Source organism: Triturus cristatus, chromosome 12 (assembly GCF_964204655.1).
Source record: "Triturus cristatus chromosome 12, aTriCri1.1, whole genome shotgun sequence".
NCBI classification, from domain to species: Eukaryota; Metazoa; Chordata; class Amphibia; order Caudata; family Salamandridae; genus Triturus; species Triturus cristatus.
Genome location: NC_140595.1, coordinates 154,499,789 through 154,517,986, shown reverse-complemented (window position 1 = coordinate 154,517,986; position 18,198 = coordinate 154,499,789). Strand labels below are relative to the sequence as shown.

Genomic DNA, 18,198 nt, shown 5'->3' with positions numbered 1-18,198 from the left:
CAGTGGACAGCAAAGATAAAGAGTACTATGACGAATCAGAGTCAAGTACTGAATCAGAGAACGAAGAGCCAAAAACACAAGAGAACTCTGAAAGGGGGGAAACAGAACTGAATCAAAATCTGGTCCCCAGAAGTATCTCTCTGAGAAGAAGATTGCAGATTTCTGATACCAGTTCAGATTCTGAAAACGAACAAAGAACACAAGGCCCTCAAAAAGAACACAGAAAGAAGAGGGGAAAAGACAATGAAGTGACAGTAAAAGAAAGTCAGGAGAAGGAAGTTTCAGATGCAAGGCTGAGGAAAATTCCACCAGAAATAACCAATTCAAGTGAACAAGGGACAGGTACAGAGAGAGAGGGACAGATTGTGGAAGACCCCCGAGGAGGTGTAGGGAACTGCATCACTCAGCTAGGTGAAGGGACAAGTAGTCAGCAGGAAGATTGCGTGTCGGAGACCCGAGGAGGGACAGAAGTAAGGAAAACAAAACAAACAGTGGGAAAAGAAGTCGTTGAAAGAGAAAGACAAGTTGAGACAGAATCTGAAGAAAGTGAAAATGAGATACATGAAGGTCGAGTTCTGAGGAAAAGGGCTTGGAGAGACGAGAATAATAATAAAGAAAGTAAATAGAAAAGAGTTAAAAAGGATGAAGTGTGGCCAAACAAAGTAAAGAGATTGAGATATCGGCTGACACGAGTGAAATCACCGAGAGCTGAACAGGTGAATGAAGTGACAAGCCAAGAAAAATCAAAAGAAGAAACAACTGAGGATAAAAGAACAAGGAAACCTAACCAGAAGTATAAGTCACCGGAATGGACGGACGTGGCGCTGCCTGAAAGAGATGAAGAGGCAGATAGTCAAGGAAATACAGAGGAGGCTTTACTGAAAGTGGTTGAAGAAGAAGAAGAAGCAGGAATCCTGAGAGTCATCTTATCCGATATTGGAGAAGAAGAGACGGAAGATCAGGAAATTCTGTACTTGGATGAACAGAAAGAAGTAAAAAACGATAAAATGCCAAATTGAGAAGATCTAGAAAACTACTGATGGAAAGAATAACAATTTGAGTCAAAAGATAAAGTCTGGTAGAACCAAGTAGAGGCTTAGAGCCTAAAGTTAGAAAACTAGTTGTGAAGTAAAAGAGGCTAAGTCAAAAGACACAGTACAAATTAATAAAGATGGCTAACATAGATAATAGCAAAAGTAGATGTACATTCATGAAAAGATGGTGTAAAATGTGTTGTTGTTGTACAGGATTATTAATGCTTCTGTGGAGTATACTTGCTCTACTTATTTCTTTCAAAGTTACTATAGATACATTAGAAGGACACACTGAAAACATTACTAATGTAGGGAAGATTCAAAAGGCAGTTCAGACTAGAATAGATAATAATTATTTGCATAAAGATAGGACTATTAATGATTTTTCAAATAATGTGTTTTCAAAGTTATTGTATGAATATGTAAAAACCATGGACGTAAGGGACTGCTACGTATGCATGCAGTTACCTGCATCTGTTTCAGAGGGAGTGACTTATCATCATCTTCCAGCAACATATGGAATAGCATGTAGTGTGATAGCTAGCTTATTTTATCAGACAGGTAAATAAGAATATTATTTTTCAGATGTAGATAACATTTTTGCGCAAGTGCCTGCTAATAACAAACTAAACAAAGTGAGACCTGCTAAGGTATTAGGTGAATTTTTCTTAGAAACTAAAGAACTAACATTAGAATATATTTTTAGAAACAATTTGACTTGAAGTTTGAAGAAAGAGGAAAAGACATTCTTAAACATGGTCGAAGAAAGGAGATTGAAAATGCAAAGAAAAGTAGCAGATGTAAAAGGGGAGAAAACAGTCTGGGATATAGAAAAAGAAAACATTTGAAGGGTGAAGCTAGTCCAACTATAGCTTTAGACATGCCCCAGAAATGGAAAATGTTTATTAGAAGGAATCAAACTGCTTATGACAATTATTTTGTAGATAATAGTGAGTGCCATGATACATACCGAATTATGGGTGGATGGGGATTTAAAGGTGGAAGAGATCCAGTTTTCCCTGGACTTTATTTTATCTGTGGGAACAGGGCATATTATCGTTTGCCAGACCATTGGTATGGCACATGTTACGTAGGCCTGGTTTTTCCAAAAATCTTTCACATGGACAGAGGAGAAGATGGTGTACATAGTTTAGGTAATCATTTAATACGTAGTAAAAGAGAATCCTGGACAGAGATTATAGGTGATATCTTTGGAGCATTGATACCAGCAGTGGGAATATCTTTGAATGCAGACAAAATTAGAAAATTATCAACAGTAGTGGATCGCTTGTCAACAAGCACCGCTGGAGGATTTACATTGGTAGATACTGAAATGGTTGCCATGCGTGCTATGGTGATGCAAAATCGACTTGCCCTTGATATATTATTGGCAAAAGAGGGTGGAGTCTGTGGAATGCTGAAAGTTCAACATTGTTGCACTTACATACCAGACGAAAGTAAAGATCTGAAAATTTATATTAAAAATATTATTGAATTGCATGATGAAATTGCACCACTGGAGGTTGAAAGTGTTTGGGAAAGGATTGGTAAGAAAATAGCTGCTATTAAGAATCTCTTAGATAAAATAGGTAGTACATTTATAGGTAAAATATTATTTCCATTAACATGTGTGGTTTTCATATTACTAATATTAAGATTAGGTTGTATGTGTTGTAAAAACAAGAAAACTGAGAATAAAATAAAAAGAGAAAAACTAAAAAGAAAAGCAAAAGATCCATATAGAGACTTAGAAGAGATAACTTTAGAAGAGTGGAAGGAAAGCATGTATAAAAAGGCAAAAAGAGATGAAGAAGAAACTGAATTATGAATAAGAGCAAGAATACATTTTGAGTTACCGTAAAAGGGGTAAAGAAATTTAGTGATGTGGTGGTGATAAAATCACCAAAGGGGGGATTGCTGGAGCAGGTTTTTATTTAAAAAAAAAAATTTTTGTATACCCTCTCCATTTTTGCATGTTTATATTAATAAGATTAATTGATTAATAGTAATTGTATTAACTGGTTTGCTGTGGAATTAAATCAACCTTACTAGAATAAAGAATACACGTGGGAATTGCTTTTGCATGGCCTAACTAATACGTAAACTAAAATGTGTACGCATATTGATCATAGATAAGTAGAAAATTACATATTATATGTTGCTTCTGTGATGTATTTGTGATTTGTGCTTTATTAATGTGAGTGTATAACCCGCATTAAGTGTTGCTTCTGCTAGATAAATACACACACATATGGGTATTAGTAAGGGGATAACATTTAATTAGTCATTTCTATGTATTAATTACGTTTTTGTGTCTCTTCGCATTTCGGGTGGCCACAAAATGGCTGACATCCCCATTTGACGTGATGACTTCATTGTGAAGGTCTCTGGGTGGACTGCGCATGCGTCACCAACAGCAGCGGTGACCGAACAGTGACCCTAACCCGACTGTGCCCATCAAGGACACCATGGGAGGAATGCCAGCTTTATTGAATAAACAATAAGAAGATACTTTGGTCCCAGGATTTAATGAACTACATTTAAAAGAAACATTTTGCATATGGGAAAGTGGTGGTACGGATTTCATCCACCAATCATAGACATTCAAAGAAGACTACTCGTTACTTTTGGAATGTAATTTTACTATAAAACAGCATAGAATAGAGATGGTAGGGTCGCATCTTTGAATTTCCTGACGTTATGCTGACGGAGAGGACGGTGACACTGCAGGACAGCTGTTTCCAAAGACTCTGACAGATTGAACTGATGACCAAGATTTTGATTTAGAGGACGACTTTAGCCAGATTAGGTAAATATGATGGTCAGCTGCTTGATTAACAATCGATTTTCAATTATTCAGATAAAGATTTAAGATTTATTACAAGAACTGTGTTGGGTAATTATTATGAAATTGTGTATTTATGTAAATAAATTGTAGATTGAGTATCACTTTAACCAGCAGCTAAGCTGATTCATGGCCTATCCATGGGAGGAGTACTAAAAGGTGAAGCTTAGGCCTTAATGAATAGAGAAAGGTCTCATTAGGGATAAGGGAGTACTTCCTTCCATCACAGCGAACGGAACAATCGCCTCCTAGGAAAACAGATCAATAGAGGATGAGTGTTGGTGTTATGGGCCCCACCAGCGAATGTAGTGATTGAGTGTGTCTGTGCGATCTATGGTCTGTGACGAAGGGAGGGATTTTGCATTCCGCGCTGTAGCAGGAGCACCGCTAGTTGCGCGCCCCCCTGCATGGTGAGCAACGAATTGCTCACAAGGCAACCCCATCTACCCACGACCTCACAACTGGGAGTCACTTCTTTCCAGGTCCTCCATCGCCCTTGGACCGCATCTTACATTGCTGGAGATATACTGAATTTCTATTACGCTGACATTGTAGTAGTGTAAGAGTTTTTGAGCACTTTCTCTCTGAGACAACGGTCCTGAAAAATTGCCGAGTGACCCGTTAGGGGCAGTAGGCAAGAAACATGTCGACCACACTCATTTACTGTCCCTGTGGATCATTATTTCTCCAGACAGGGCGCACACATTTTAATTAGGTTAGCACACCACGTGAATATAAATAATCCCCAAAGGCAGTGCTAGACCTATTTTAAATCACTCGCACACTCACTCACTACACAGTTCACTCACCCTCATGCACCAAACGGCTGTCTCTTAAAAGATCTCCGGCAAAGAGCCCCTTCGCGGGAGCCCGTCAGGCATTGCAGCGCCGGCCCGACGAGGAGCACAGCCCAATGATGAAGCATGACACCTTGCTAGGTGTGTGAGGGCATTCAATAAGAGACTTGTTCCTTTCCCTCTCCCAAACCCCCCCCCCCCCTTGAGAGTTGTCTTTCATAATCCTTGGAGCATTGTGCAGGACCTCGCATCAAAAGCTCTAGGTTCCTCTCTTGGTTACAAGTGAATATAGCAACCATAATCCCATTTGTGTTGCAACAGGATGGTCTTGAGTACATGGACACACCAAGGTGGGTGGGGGCTCCTCTCAAAGTGGTGGAGGCGGGAGGAGCCTAAAATGGGGGTATATTGCCCCAGAGTTACTACAGGTGTCCCTGGCTAACCAGTGTTGCAGGGACTTTGTCACATGTCTTGATGGCAAGGCAAGTGCCTCAGACATCTTGGGTGCATTTGGAACCATGTCTACTGTTATTCGGAGATTACTCCGGGGTCCGGGGGTGGGCTGTGAGCCATTAGGCCCTAGATGGTTTGACTCCATTTGTTCCCAGGCTTCCAGGAATTTGAGACAGGCCTTAAGTGTTAAGCCTCCAGATATGGTGGAGGTAAAACCTCTCTGTCGATAATATAAGCCCAAGCTAGCTAACCGTAACTCCACCCTGAAGGAGGAGGCCTGGACTGATTTAGTGGAGGCAAGTACATTGCGTAACAGCTCTAAGTTTTGGGCCATTCTCAAAAGTCCACTTTTATCGAAAGAAACTGTTCTCCTCTTGGATGCCCGCATTATGGAGGACGATTGGGTCCATCACTTTGAGGGTATCTTTCAGCCGGATACTACACCAATTGAGGGGCAGTAAGGGGTGGAAGGCAAGGCAGATATCGTCTTTATCATTGGAGAGGTGAGAGCTGGTATATTGGGACTGTCTAAAATTAAAGCTCCTGAGTCAGACGGGATTGCGCCTGACCTCTACATCGCCCATGTAGAAACCTGGGCACCTGTCCTCACAGCTGTTATCAATGCTTTAGTTCGGGCTGGTCACCCAGACTCTTGGGCCTTATCAACTATAGTCCCGGAATTTACGAAGGGCGATTGGGACAGTACCTCCTGTTACAGGCCCATTTCCCGCCTAGACTCTGTGGTGAAGGTGGTGGGTCACATGATTCTTGAAAGACTTTTATCTTGGGCAGAGGAAAGTAATCATCTAGCGGAGATTCAACAAGGCTTCCACCCTGGTCGTTTCACTGTGGAGCAGTGCCTAAATGTATATCTGGTCCTGAATACGTATACGGTGGCGCGTGCCTGCCCCATATATCTAGCCTTTATGGACCTGTCCTCAGCCGTCGACTGTGTGAACAGGTCCAAGCTATGGCAGTTGATGTCATCCATCGGCATTGACAATAACATTATTTGCTTCTTGAGGGACCTTCATCGGGACTCCAAGGCGGTTGTCGGTTACTCAAAGGACTTGAAAGTGTCCCTCCAATTAAACATCAAGGAAGGGGGTGTCAGGGGTGTATTTTGGCACCCTTTCTTTTCAATCCATATATCAACTCCTTAGAGAAGGCACTTCTTGAAACGAAAACCGACTGTCCCCTGGTAGGCAAGCGTAGCCTGCCAGTACTCTTATACGCGGACGATGCAGTCCTCCTGGCGAGGACAGAAAGGGGTTTACAACTTCTCCTTAACTCCTTCGCCTCATTTATTGAGGACCGGGATCTGTCGGTGAACCATTCCAAATCTTCCATTTTGCAGGTGGGCCCTGGGAAGGCAAAGGCAAAGCAGCCCATAAGGTACTCATCTATACCCAAGACTAATGTTTTCTCCTACTTGGGAGTAGTGTTTGACGGATCCTTGATCTGGTGTCCCTTGCTTAATTGGAAGAAAGGGGAGCCAGTGAAATCCTCTGCAGCTATCTTTAACTTTCCCAGTAGAGTGTGAGGGAAGCCAATAGGGGCCCTCTTGAAGATCTACCGAGCTAAATGCATCTCAAAGGTTAGCTCCAGGAGCGAGCTATGGTGCCACATTGAGCTTGGGATCATGCAAAGTGCCGTAAATTCTTTCCTGCGAAGGGTCCTTACTGTCCCGCAATGTATTCCATCTTATGTTGTTCATGAGGAAATGGGGATGTCTTTCCTTTCAGATGAACTGGCCTTCTGTCACCTGGCTTTGTGGCTCAAGATTTGGGCCAAGCAAGAGAATTCACTTAGTAAAGACATCCTACGGGATTGTATTTCTCTTGATCGAATTTCACGTATTGGATGGCTTCAGTACACATGAGTCGTCTTTACCAGGCTAGAAAGAGTAGAACTTTTTACGAACCCTGAGCGTAGTTGTAAAAGGGACCTTGTTTGGGCCAAGGAGTATTTTTTGAAAACACGTTGTGGTGAGCAAGAAGAAAAAGAGCAGTGTTAGCCCAGCGTGCGAAAGTATATAGTGCTGAAAACTGTGCCTACCACCGAGCCTTATCTTGTAGGGCTTAAAAGTATTCATGATAGTTTTTTATTGACGAGGTTCCGTCTCGACCCCTTTCACTAACTATTGGCATGCCCCCAAGGCTCGCACAGAGGACAGTGTCTCTAGACCTCTGGCTACGACGGTGAGTCTCCTCAGGACAAGATGCATTTTTTTAATGTTTGGTACTTTTCATGCTGTTCCTAGAAAGTTATTTATTATTCCCATTCTTTAAAAAATGGGCTTTAGGATGATGAGAACAGCTTTTATTTTTTAACAACTTTCTAGGGATTCTGTGTTGTACACTCTTAACTTTTTACGGGTCTCCGTCAGACCCAGGGCAAGCTGTGATTATTTCTTATATTGTAAGTCATGTATTTTTATCCTGCATTTTAACTACCCAGAACTTATCAAACCTGTCAATTTGTAAACCAAATGATAGTATATTGATGTTTTGTATGACTTTTATGGTTTTATTTTTAAAGCCGAATAAAGTTTATTGATGATGATAATGACTTAATTGATTGAGAATTGTAATTTGTTTATTATTAATTTTGGTATATTATTTTTAACAATTAATTTAGTGATTCATGCATTATTCAAATATTTTATTATATCTTTGGATGTGTAATTGTGTTTTTATTTGGGTAGATATTTATAATATATTTTATTATGATGTGATATATGGACTGTTATTAGAAGGTTTTTCACTATGGATGTTTGGACCAACTTATAAGGTACTTAGGTATATGAAGTGGTAGTTTGCTACTTCATTTATTGTGGTCTAGGTTAGTATAATTTTCCAATTTGAGTTAATTAGTATAGGACTTTGTCATAGTAATTGTAATGTGAACGGTGTCGGCCTAATTGTAAAGTGTTTATTATTTACATGTTGTTTAGGTGTGTATGTTCTATTTTCAGTTTTTTAAGCGTTATTAGTTCTGTTTTATGGTTTTGTGCATTGGGAGGACAGGTTTCTGTATTAGCTCTTTCTATGTAATTTGTTTTCATCATGGAAATCTTTTAACAAATGGCATTTGTGGGTTATTTTTGGAGGGGGAATCAGTTGGAGGTTATTTACCAAGCGTTTATTTTAATTTCTCTTGTATTATGCAGGATTCCAGAAACATTCCTTAAATATTTGTAATACTTGTCAGGTTTAGCTGGGTGACGATCGATTTGAAAGGGTGGGATTGAATGAATATTCCAATTTTTCCTAATATATTTTTTTATTTAGTTGGGATCTAATTTTTTCTACTTTTTGGTGGACTAATATTTTGACTTCTACTATGGATGGGGTATTACTGTTAAAAAAATTGTAAGTGCAATTTTTATTATTTAGTTGTAGGGTGGGACTATGATTTGTGATTTTGTGATTTTTATGTTATGTATATGTATTACGAGAATCATTGAGGTTGTGATTTATTTGATATTGGTTGAGTATATCTGAGGGGGTGTTTTTTTGTATTGAGTTTTTAAATAATAAGTTACATTTCTTATCATTCTTAATTTATTTTTTCAAACCTATTATTTCTACAGTAGCATAAAGATATTTTGTTATTAAATTATATAGGGCTACTTTTAAGATGTTGGTTTAATGTTAGTTGTTATTTTTAGGTAAATTGTTAATGGTTCTTTTAGAGTAGTGATCCAGTCCTTCAATGTATGTTAGGCCTTGGTTCTTAGTGAATGATATCACTTTGTTTGCTAGCATTTTGTGAATTTGTTTTGTCTCTCAGGATATTTTTGGTTCAATTTGAGTAAGAATTTGTTCTATAGCTCTCCCTTCTGGGTTTTTTGGTCTTTTTTAATACGTCAAAGGAATTGTAGACTAGGGCAACATCTTCTCATTCTCCCTAGGAAAGAGTAATGTACAATTACACTGTGTTGTCGTTTTTTGTTTCTTGTAATAGTGTTCTCTCATGTACATTCAACCATGGAATCTTAAACTTGGGTTGGCCCTTGCATCCTGATTGGACAGGTGTTTTAAATCTAGTCAAATAGCTTAGACAGTGTTTTGCTTCTTTTTCAGTATTTTGGGTAGACTGGGGATTCTATGAATATGACGTTGTTTTACAATCTTTATGATAAGGGCATTGGCTAAGGCTATTGACTTATTAGTCCCATGAGCACATTTAGGGTATGTGTCAGAATCTATGCATAGTATTGATTCCTCTAGGGGCATCCATATAATTGGTTTAAAAGGGTAAATGCACCCTTTTATGGCAGTGTGCAGGTATATCTTCAAAATAGAGGCTATCATTGCTTGTTCAAAGTATATAATTATGTTTTGAGAGTTGTAATCGTTAGTTTAATATTTGATTGTTAGAAATTCATTATTTGTTGCACTTTGGAAGCAATTCATATATTAATGGAATATTTGTGTTATGATACTAGACATGAATTGTATATATGTGTGAAAATGAAGGGGGGTAGATTTTAAACCTCTGATCCAACATTTGCTTTGGCACTGCATTAGGGTTAGTAGGGGTATATGCATTTTCTGCAACATTCGGGGGATATTTGAGTTCCCTCACACATTCTATGTCATTTTTGACGGTGGTTGTACTGTAGCATGAAGTGGAATAATGTTTAGTGCATTTCCAATGCATCTTTTCATCACTATTACTTTCTTTGTAGTATTTTTATCCCCTATAGCTTAGCTGAGGCTATCCTTTTTGTGAAATTATACATGCTTCAGTTTCCGGCATAATGTCTGTAGAGTATAGATTACGAAAATATAAATTACCTTTTATTTAAAATGCTAATTGATGTTTCCCTCTTCTGTTGAGAATGATATATGTATTAGTTATTTTTGTTTATAGTTAGTGTTATATTTTATTACAATTTTTAAATTATTTTATTTAAAAAAAGGATGGGATGAATTATTTTTAAATGTCTTTTATAGTACATTTGTCAGTTTTAATATTTACAAAAACAAGTTGGCAATGTCTATTTTGTACTTGGAATATTCTTTATTTATGCTGGTGCTTTTTCTTTTTTTTGTTGGTAGGTATGTTTGGAGAGATGGGTGACAATACAACTTTGGAGGCAAATTGTGATTTTTTTCATTTCACTTAAATAAATAAAAGAACAATGCCTCTCGTTTCTCCACTGAGTTCTCTTCACTCTTGTAGCCGTCGTTTAACACTTTTATTACTTTTTTCTCTTCTAGATTATCCTGGTCTCCATCACTGAATTTCTTTAAGGGCAAAAACAGAATAAATGCCCAGGTAAGTTTATGTTTTATAGTTGATTAATTATTTTATCTATCACTACTTGTTTTGCCTTCCTTTCTCTTTTTTCTTCTTTTTCCCCTCCTTTATATATCCGTTTCACCACTATACATGTTACTCTGATCAATGATATAACTGGTTTCTCCAATGTTCTATCCTTAAAACGCAAAAACAAAACAGTAGGCAGAAAAGGGGGAAAACAACCCAGCAACCCAAAGACCCACTATGCATATGAAGGTGAAGAGAAACAGTTGCACTCAAAACCTTCAAAACACTTTCCACTCTTTTTTGTTCTAGAGCATTTGCACTTGTTTTCTTTGAAGATTGGATGCGCTGAGTCCTAGCACTATTGACAAACGCACCGTCTACACAATAATTTACACTTCTGGAAAGTGTTTTGAAGGTATGTGACATGTATCTTACAAGGTTATATATATACCTTACCCTACATATAGGGGTGTTATTTATATTCAAATAATGGAATCAAAGTGAGATGCGTTTCCATTTGCCAACTGCTGGAACATTGTAGACTTGAATTCTATCATGATTTTAACCAAATTAGGTTATAGGCTTGCTGCTATGTACCAATGTGGCAGCAGTTTAAATGGATTTTTTAAGCCAACACCTTGCTGTTATGTTCAATTGCCATAGGGCGTAATGCTAATTGACTTTGAATTAAGTTATTATTTTTCTTCATATTAATGCATTTCAACTCTCTACACTGACAGTCTTACTTGTGACCTAAGAATTAAGACTCTGGATTATCACCATTGCTGTTGTGCATCCAGAACACTGAGGGATCAAAGGAGCTTACTTATCATCTTTTCCACATTTTTGCTAAACATAAACCTATCTAATACTATTATGTTGCACACTGGTCTGATTTATTGGAGCACATTTTCATCGTTGTTCTCAACTTTTTATGTTTTCCTTCGCTTCTCCCAAACTATGACTTTTATGGGTTCTCTTCTTCCTTTTTTCTTTGCTCGTTCTTGTTTTTTCTTTCACTATTTCCAATCACGGGTGCTTTTGAAGATCTTTTTAGACTTTAGTGGAGTTGGTAATATTCTTTAGCTACACTCTTGTGACACATTTTGGTTTCTTGGTCTGGCAATGCGCTGTAGCTGGCTTTTGTAAAATACCACTGCTTTTCTTTTCCTTTTTGCTATACAATGTAAAGGCATTACATTATGTAACTAAACATCTGTTGAATATATATTGAGTGTTGGATTACACACTTTTTCAACAGCCTTGAAAAAGTCGTATACACGACAAAACACATGTCGGCTGTCTGCATCTACGATACATACCTCCTGTCAACACAATCAAGATTTGACATGCCTTTTTTGCTTTCTGTACTTAGATGGTTACTTTCTGTTTTGCATGGTGTCGTGTTCATTAAAACCAACTGACAACAAGGTCGGTTGATCAACTAAACAGTGGTTGTGCTCTGTAACTAATGTTTTGTAGTTAAGTGTATGGAGAAGGTTTTTCCATACAGGGTAACACTGGGGAAGTGGCACAGTGTTGTACATTGAGCAAGCTCATATATATTCATTCAGCATTAAGTACGAAAAATAAATGGTATACCTTAGGGTGCTGCACTTTATCATACAATTCCATTTCTTTATCTTCTTCTGATGTAGAAGGACTGATCGCTGTCGCTGGAGAAGCTTCTCCCTGCCAATATAAACACACGTTTAATCAAAGACATAGGCAGAAGAACTATCAATGGAACATGAGCCATAGGTGGTGATGTTTCCTATCTCCTATATGAGAAAAAAAACAGGTTTATACGTAAATCTGGTCAAAAAAAGTCAGCCCTAGTCGTACAGTTTCCATTGCCTTCACTGGGAGAATGTAGAAAATTGCTGAAGTAGAAAAACGACAGGAAAGGTCAAATTAAATAAAACATACAATAAGACCACTTACATTGCGCTTGTGCATCGCCAACTCAGTGATACGGAGAGAGCAAGATAAGTGGTGTTATTTATTTATTTAATAGTATTTTACCTATCCCGTCATCTGTCGACTTTCCCCCATCTCACCTGACACCACCTCTGCCTCACCGCTCTTATCTGTGCCGGCTGTCACTGACAATAACTCGCCCCACAACAGTCATGAAGAACAATTAGTTAATAGCTTTTCATGGACCAACAAACGTTTTTATTAACTTTTTTGTGCTAATTACTTATGGACTTTTAGTCAAACAGTGCTTCGTTGTTTTATCTATTGATTTGTGATTTGTTTATTATTATGTTATGAGGAAAATAAAAGTTGCTGAGCTTTAACAAGGTAAATGTACAGCAGGGGTTCCAAGTAGAACAAGTAAAAGGAATGGGGATTCAATATGATCAATGATCATTTTCAGAGAGCTCAAGAGTGAACAGCAATCAATAAAACAATATGCCAACTTTGCAGTATCAAAAAACTCAATATATTTATAATGTTGATCATGTGTCAAAAGATAATATTTTAAAAGATAAGTGCACAGTGCTCAGGTGAACACACGGTAAATTCGAACTGCACATGGTGTGTGTTAAAAGATGTAAAACAACAATGGAACAACACCATATTTCTTGTAGTAAGTGCAGATCTTAAATTCCCAGTAATCTGACACTATGAAAACTAATATTCTTTTAAAATCGACAGAAGCGTCAGCAGTGTTTTGATCCAAGTAAATGAACGTGCCATCGTCAGGACAAAAAAAGAGTTTATGTGAGCAAGTGCATTAATTCTGGAAAAATTGGGCTTCAAAATTGTGTGGAAATAAACATACTCACTGTACGTGGAATTGTTAATGTAATCTGTGTAAAAAGAATAACTGCAGTGACAGTTAAGTTTGCTGTAGGAGGAGTAAAGTGCCTGCAACCAGTGACAGGTATATGAATGAGCCATTGCCAGGAAAAGTAAAATGTATTGGTGCAGTTACTCAGATAAAGCAAATAAGGGCACGTTGAACAGGGGTAAGCTATAACCACCTGCAAAAAAGGTATGTAATTTATCCAGGAGAGATAAAAATAAAACAGCCACGGAGAAAGAAGAGTCCTTTCTTCCACCGGACAAATAAATGACCTGAGAGCTGCCGAAGTCAGCTTTTGGAGGGAGGCTGCATCAATTGGAGGGCGGTCGGGGACTGAGAAAATGAGAAATTTCCTAGCTCACGATTATGCATTTGTAAAGCTCACTTACCACCAAGGATGTGACATCATATATAGGGTTTAAAATAAAACCTTTCAAAGGTGGACTCTGAGGACCAATCCACCGCACTCATAATGTTTTCAGTCTGCTGCCAACCTGCACGGCCTTGGATGCCATAACCCCCCTGGCTGAGTAGGCCCCAAAAAGGTGAATACCAATCCAGGCCTTTGCCATGAGCCATCTTACTTACCTGGGAATGGAGGGACAAGCAACAGCCAGGAATGGCTTGTTAATTGCAAATAATAGCTGTTTTTCAACTAGGGGACTTACCTCTGCCGCCATTTCCTCGTAAGTCTTCAGGCATCTTACCACACAGAGTTTAGGAGAAGACAGGTATGGTTCTGACCTGGTATTAGTTCTGGTCCTTTGCTCTGATTTTGCTCTGTTTTGCACTGTAATTCTGCTTTTATTTTCTCCATATTCCTCTTGTATCCTTATTGTGCCCCCTGTTAATTCTGCCTGCTCTGCTCGTCTGGTTTCCTGCCGCTGCGTCCCCTGCGGCCCCACCCCCCTGCTCGCCCATTCGTCCTGCTTCCACCTCCCAACTGCTCCTCCCTCCCACCTCCCCTTCTTATGGCGGCCGCTGTGCGGGCACGCTGCGCCAAAGTGTGCCTAAGGCAAGCCCGTCTGTGCCCGTCTGCACCTGGATCGCGCCCAGCGTCAGACCCCCTGGCCCCTGCGAACACCATGATGCCCGACACCACTACGACGCCAGCACCCTCCACGCTCTCAACGCCGGCCGACTACACACCTGCTTCTGGGCCCCCTCGAAGCGCACCCAAGGACCCTTCTCCTGCAGGAACTGCAGATACACCAGCCTCCAAACCACCCCCACACCCACCGGGGTAGGTCGCAACAACCTCCGATGCCTTCTACTCAACACCCGCTCCGCCTGCAAGCACGCCATCGAACTCTGGGACCTACTGGACTCCACCTCCCCAGATGTCGCCTTCCTGATAGATACCTTGATGAACCCCTCCTCGGCACCCGACATCGCCATACCCATCCCTCACAGCTACAAGAGCACCCGCAGGGACTGCACCAACGGAACAGGAGGAGGAATCGCCATCGTCCACAGAAACACCCTCAGAATCGCAACCAGCACCGACGACACGCTTATCACCGCCAAACACCTGCACTTCCAGATCCTCACCGACCCCCTCACCCCCCTCAGAGGAACCTTCCTCTACAAACACCCCGGCCCCTGTCCGCAGTTCAGCGACTCCATCGCCGACTTCGTCAGCACGCACGCCCTTGCGTCCATGGACTACATCCTCCTCAGAGACCTGAACTTCCACCTCGAGAACACCAACGATAGCAACTCCACCACCCTGCTCGACAACCTTGCCAACCTCGGACTCAAACAGCTCATCACGACTCCCACCCACTCAGCCGGACACACGCTTGACCCCATCTTCTCAACCAGCAACCACGTCACCTTCAGCCACACCACCGAACTCCACTGGACCAACCACCGCTGCGTTCACTTCACCTTCGAGAAGCCTACCACGCACCGCTGCACACAATGGGCCCCCCACCTCAGCTGGAGCAAAGTCACCGAAGACTAGCTTGTCACCACCCTCGCCCGAAACCCACCTATGGACACTACCGACACCGACTCTGCCGCCCTCAACCTCAGGCGATGGATCGACGACTGCGCCAACACTCTCGCCCGATCAGGAAACCCTCAAACAGACACAACGACAGAAAAGCCAGCTGGTTCACTGCCGACCTCCAGTCATCCAAGCAGGCCTGCCGCAGGCTCGAGGAGAATTGGCACCACGAACAGACACCAGACAGCAACACAGCCTACAAGACCACCATCCACAGACACCACCAACTCATCCGAACTGCCAAAAGGACCTCCTTCAAAGATCGCATTGACAACAACGCACACAACAGCAAAGAGCTCTTCAACTTCGTGAAGGAACTCTCCAACCCCAGCTCCAACTCCAACGACATCCTGCCATCACAAGACCTCTGCAACTCCCTAGCCACCTTCTTCCATCGCAACATCGAAGACATCATGACAGCTTCAGCACCTAGATCCCCCGGCAGACACAGACACCTCAGACTCACCGCCCCCCAGCCATATCGACATTGAACCCCTGCTTTCCTGGATCCACATCAACGATGAAGACACCATCAAAATCATGAACACCATCCACTCCAGTTCACCTTCTGACCCCTGACCGCACCACATCTTCAACAAAGCAAGCTCCACCATCGCACCCCATCTCCGCAAGATCATCAACAGCTCCTTCGAGACCGCCACCTTCCCGGAGAGCTGGAAGCACGCAGAGATCAAAGCCCTCCTCAAGAAACCCAAAGCTGACCCCAAGGACCTCAAGAACTTCCGGCCCATCTCCCTCCTCCCGTTCCCGGAGAAAGTCATCGAAAAGATCGTCAACAGGCAACTGACCACCTTCCTAAAAAAAACAACATCCTGGACCCATCCCAATCTGGATTCCACAGCAACCACAGCACCGAAACAGCCCTCATCGCCGCTACCGACGACATCAGGACCATAATGGACAACTGTGAAACTGCGGCCCTCATCCTCCTGGACCTCTCGGCCGCCTTTGACACTGTCTGCCACCACACCCTCCGCACACTCCTTCACAACGCAGGGATCCACGACAAAGCACTGGACTGGACCACCTCCTTCCTCACCGGCAGAACCCAGAGTGTCCGCCTCCCCCCATTCTGCTCTAAAGACACCAAGATTATCTGCGGTGTACCCCAAGGAACGTCCCTCAGCCCGACACTCTTTAACATCTACATGGCAACGCTCGCCAACATCGCCAGATCGCACGACCTCAACATTGTCTCATACACCAACGACACCCAGCTGATCCTCTCCCTCACCAAGGCCCCCACCACCGCCAAATCCAACCTCCACGAAGGAATGAAGGCAATCGCCGAATGGATGATGATCAGCCGCCTGAAACTGAACTCGGACAAGACGGAGGTCCTCATCATCGGATCCACCCCCTCCCCCTGGGACAACTCATGGTGGCTGACCACACTGGGAGCTGCACCGACGCCCACCAACCACGCACGCAACCTGGGAGTCATCCTGGACTACGTATTGTCGATGACCAAGCAAGTGAACGCCGTCTCCTCCTCCTGCTTCAACACCCTCTGCATGCTCCGCAAGATCTACAGATGGATCCCCACCGGTGCCAGAAGGACAGTCACCCAGGCCCTCGTCAGCAGCAGACTGAACTATAGCAACACTCTCTACGCAGGAACATCAGCCAAACTCCAGAAACAACTACAACGCATACAGAACACCTCTGCACGCCTCATCCTTGACATTCCCCGCCACAGCCACATCACAGCCCACCTGAGAGACCTACACTGGCTCCCCATCAACAAGAGGATCACCTTCAAGCTCCTCACCCACGCTCACAAAGCTCCCCACAACACCGGACCAGCATACCTCAATGAACGACTCACCTTCTACACCCCGAACCGCCAGCTTTGTTCCGCTGACCTCGCCCTCGCCACCATCCCCCGCATCCGTCGAGCGACCGCTGACAGCAGATCATTCTCTCACCTCGCTGCAAAAACCTGGAACACCCTCCCCATCCGCCTACGACAGACCCAGGACCTGCTGGCCTTCAGAAGACTCCTCAAGACCTGGCTGTTCGAGCAGTAGCAGCACCCCCGCCCCCCCAGTGCCTTGAGACCCTCATGGGTGATTTGTGCGCTCTACAAATGTATTGATTGAAATAGTGAATGTAACTGCTTTCGGGAGTGAAGACCCTTGCCGTCCAATGCCCTGATATCAGAAACTCTCTTGCAAGAGATAAGGCAGAATAGCATTGCCAAGTTTGCAGAAATCTCGTATCTGGACAGGTACTGATTATCCTGCCAGCATGCTAAGAGACACAGTACTAGGTTAACATCCCATAAGCTGGAATACCTATGTTCCGGAGGACATGTCATTTTGATACCCTTTAGCTAGACAGCTGTGCCAGGAAATTCAGGATGTCCGTAACTTGCGACCCCGCTGGATCCAAGTGTCTCTCCATTCACCAATGAGCCCATCTTCTCCATGCTGATCTGTATTGCTTGGCTGTTCCTGGGTACCCATGCCTGCTGGATAAGTCTTTCAGCCTCTTTCAAAAGTCTGCTGTTCTGCCACTGTCATATGAAATCCTCAATGTCATGAGATGGAGGTGACCTTGCAACACCATAGGATGGGGACGGCCATTGGGGTCCCGTAGGTTCTTGGGAAATGGCAGTTGTATTGGTTCCATCCATGACAGCTCCAGAAGTGAGGGGAACCAATCCTGAGATTTCCAGATCAGAGTCACCAGCACCAATGATGCTCTCTGATGCTGGACTTGAGCCATCAATCTTGGGATCAAAGGAAACAGGAACGCATATGCTTGACCTGTTGTCCAATCCTGTAGGAAGGCGTCCACCACCAGTACACCCGGGTCTTGCCTCCAGCTGAAATATCGAAGAAGTTGGGCATTCAGCCTGGAAGTGAACAGGTCCACACAGTAGGGACCCCACTGGGCCATCAGTGTCTGAAAGGTCATCGGGTCATCGGGTCGAGCTG

The 18,198-nt window shown here is 42.4% G+C and overlaps 1 protein-coding gene across 3 annotated transcripts in view; it reads right to left on the bottom strand.

Moving 5' to 3' along the window:
- LOC146772949 (SLAM family member 5-like) overlaps positions 1–18,198 on the bottom strand; it is a 408,736-nt gene that overhangs the window by 44,228 nt on the left and 346,310 nt on the right. For all 3 annotated transcript variants that reach the window (XM_085637738.1, XM_085637739.1, XM_085637740.1), the window contains one exon: positions 12,012–12,101. In XM_085637738.1, the coding sequence (XP_085493864.1) occupies positions 12,012–12,101 (90 nt within the window). The remainder of the gene's footprint in view (positions 1–12,011; positions 12,102–18,198) is intronic.